Source organism: Notothenia coriiceps, unplaced genomic scaffold (genome assembly GCF_000735185.1).
Source record: "Notothenia coriiceps isolate Sejong01 unplaced genomic scaffold, NC01 NC01_scaffold00016178, whole genome shotgun sequence".
Classification (NCBI taxonomy): Eukaryota; Metazoa; Chordata; class Actinopteri; order Perciformes; family Nototheniidae; genus Notothenia; species Notothenia coriiceps.
The window spans coordinates 16,366-19,442 of record NW_011348879.1 but is presented as its reverse complement, the minus strand read 5'-3'; the positions used below and the strand labels follow the sequence as shown (position 1 = coordinate 19,442).

The 3,077-nt window shown below is 42.6% G+C and overlaps 1 protein-coding gene across 1 annotated transcript; it reads right to left on the bottom strand.

The window, feature by feature from the left end:
• Positions 1–11: 11 nt before the first annotated feature.
• On the bottom strand, positions 12–821 carry LOC104949419 (uncharacterized; the record flags this gene model as incomplete). The annotated part of the gene is made up of 2 exons (XM_010775777.1): positions 570–821; positions 12–378 (listed from the first exon to the last, which is right to left on the bottom strand). Coding segments are annotated over exons 1-2 (599 nt in total), but the record flags the coding sequence as incomplete, so codon positions are not given.
• Between the last annotated feature and the right edge of the window lie 2,256 nt (positions 822–3,077).

The following is a 3,077-nucleotide window of genomic DNA, read 5'->3' as shown; positions in this document are numbered from 1 at the left end:
CGTTGAAGAACGCGTTGCCCCACTGCTCGGACCAGAAACTCTCCATCTCAATGTTCTTCCCACAATATGCACCTCTCACATAGAGAAGGGCAATAAAGGCCTTCAGCTCCATAATAGAGACATCCCAGGTGGCTCTGTCTCTCCGCGCTTCAGCAATTGTGCAATCACGGATTTCCTCCAACATTACATTATCACACAGACACATAAATGCTGTGAGTTTGTCAGTAATGTTGTGACGTGCGTGTGGTGTGGGGCCAGTAGACTCCGTGAGGATGTTCTGTATCTGCCGTCTCCCTGCGCCTCCGCAAGGCTCCATGACCGCCCACACTGTGCCATCGTTCCCGATCTCTTGGGCTGGTGACGGCTCAGTGGCACACACTAAATAGGAGAGAGGAAAACACTACTTTAGACTAAAGTATGTTTCATAAATGTTTATTTGATAATATTACATCCTCGAAAGGCAATGAAAAAATCATTTGTAAAAAGAAAAGGCATTATCTATATGCCTTGATATCTTATAGCCTACGATTTGTAGAAAAGTAGGAAATAAAAAACAAGAATCATCATACCTTCTGCATGGGCTGGTACAGTAGGCCCATCTGCAAGCGGGGGATCAGGATGGGACGGCCTCACGTTCCGCGGAGGCTCAGGATCGCTGTCAGATGACCCATCAGAGGCAGAACAAACCCAGGACAGATCACTCAGTCCTGATACTTCCCCACCATCAGACTCTGCTTCGCTCAGACGGTTTAGCAACGCTAGTGCCTCCTGTACGTTCATGAGTCTCTTTCTTTTGTCCATTTTGGAAATATAACCGGCTCTCTCTATCTATCTCTCTCTATCTATCTATTAATCTATATATCTATATATCTCTCTATCTCTCTATCAATATATCTATCTATCTCTCTCTCTATCTACAGCAGTAGACAAACGCGTTGCTATAGCAACACGTCATGTTTATGTTTACGCGCGAAATCAATAGCGCGAGGAGCGCTGCATTTCTATGAGGTAAATATTACCCGCTGGCGGAAATAGGTATAAATAGCCATTTTTTTGGCGATTTTTTTCAATCTGACTTTTCATATTGACCATTTTTAACAACACAGGGTGTTACATAACACACTTTCAGGAAAAGTCACGGACTGGGAGACTTTAATATTTTATTGAAAAAAAGTTACATACAATCAAAAAACAGCTGCGGGTAAAATGTACCCGTTGGCGGTTCTAGTGTTAAAAGCTTTCTGTTACATGGTTATACCTGAAGAGTACTGTTTCCAAACTGCTCCAGATATCTTGATAACAGTCCCAGCCTAAGGACTTTTACAGGTCAACATTGAGACAGTCATAGCGCCACCTGCTGGCTACAGGAAGACAGCCTTATGTCACAAAGATCATCCTATTAACATACACATTGCGATGTGTCTACGTAAGATAAAGAACAACATACACTGAAAAAACTGAAACGTTGACTTTCAGTAAATGTATTTTGTCAACAAATTCCACAGAACTGTATTAAGTTATATATATTAGTTGAAAGCAATAATTAGGTTTAACTTAATATTATTGCTTTCTAGTAACCTGATACAGTTATGTGAAATGTGTTGACTTAATGCATTTGATTAAACTCAACGGTTCAGTTTTTTCAGTACTCTGTGTTAAGCACATTGAGATAATCCAAAAGTAATCAGATTACACTACTTTCTTATTTTGAAAACAGATTAGGTTACTGATTAATAAGGTGACCCTCCCAACCCTGTGTATAACTATTCCAATCATTGTTGCCGGGCGGCTACTGTATTGCTGTGTTTATTTACGACTATTCCCCGTTTGAAAGGCTCCGCTATACAAATAATCTGTCTCTGTTCATATTAACTAAACAGCTTTCATTGTGTTGACTCCAAACAAACTGCTGCTGCGGCAGGAAGCATAAAACCCATCGCTCCCCTCAGAGCAATAAGCTGCTGACAAAGGGCAACAAACGGACATTCGTGGAAAATACTATTGCCTCTCATTTTCAATAGACTCAACCCACTCTCTTAATGTCTTTTATAATTAACAGACTCATTCAGCTTCAGCAGGTATTCATTTAGAAAAGTCAGACAATATACGGCACAATGGTTTAGTCCGACTGCCCTGCAGAGAGAAGAGGAGACTGAGTGAGGAAGAGGAAAGATTATAAATAAGTAACCGTGGGAACCTGAGAGACAGAGGACGACGCTAAGAGACCAAAAGGGTGGAAAACAGCGTGAACGGGATAAAAAAAAGATATCTTGTCAAATGGGGGTCTCGTGAAATGGTAAAGCAACAGGACGCTGACATGAGAACCGGTGAGCTCAGAGTCTGACAGCGGCCACTGTGGGGCCTCCTCTCTAACGGAGAAGAGTGGCGACTGATCCAGAGCCTGTTGAATTATTCAGATCCATGTTCAACCTCTCAACACACCGTCTCCGCCCACCTGGGTGTGTGTGTGTGTGTGTGTGTGTGTGTGTGTGTGTGTGTGTGTGTGTGTGTGTGTGTGTGTGTGTGTGTGTGTGTGTGTGTGTGTGTGTGTGGCCTAGCATTACTATACTCACGGGGACCTAAATCTGTTTACACAGTCACGTGTGGGGACTCACCTCCCTTATGGGGACAAAATGGAGGCCCCCAAGAGGGGAATTATTAATTTTAGGGTGAAGACTTGGTTAGGTTAGGGTTAGGCATGTGTTGGTTATGGTTAAGGTTAGGATAAGTCTCCAGGAAATGCATGTAAGTCAATGTAATGTCCCCTGAAGTGATGTATACATGGTATGTGTGTGTGTGTGTCTGTCTGTCCTTGTGTCTAGAAATCCCTCTCTTCCAGGAATTCATCTCTTTTTTCACGTCACCCTCTTAAAATATTGTCCTCTACTCCTCCGTGTAATTTACTGTTTTGTTGAGAAACACTCTGTGCCTTTCAAATTCCCTGCGTTATATTTAATCGCCACAGGAATACTCTGAGGACTCTTTGACTCTGACCCTCACAAGTCATGTGGGTGATCGAGACACCAGGAGTATGAATCCTTAGCATGTCATTTGTCTGCGATGTAAATATGACGGTG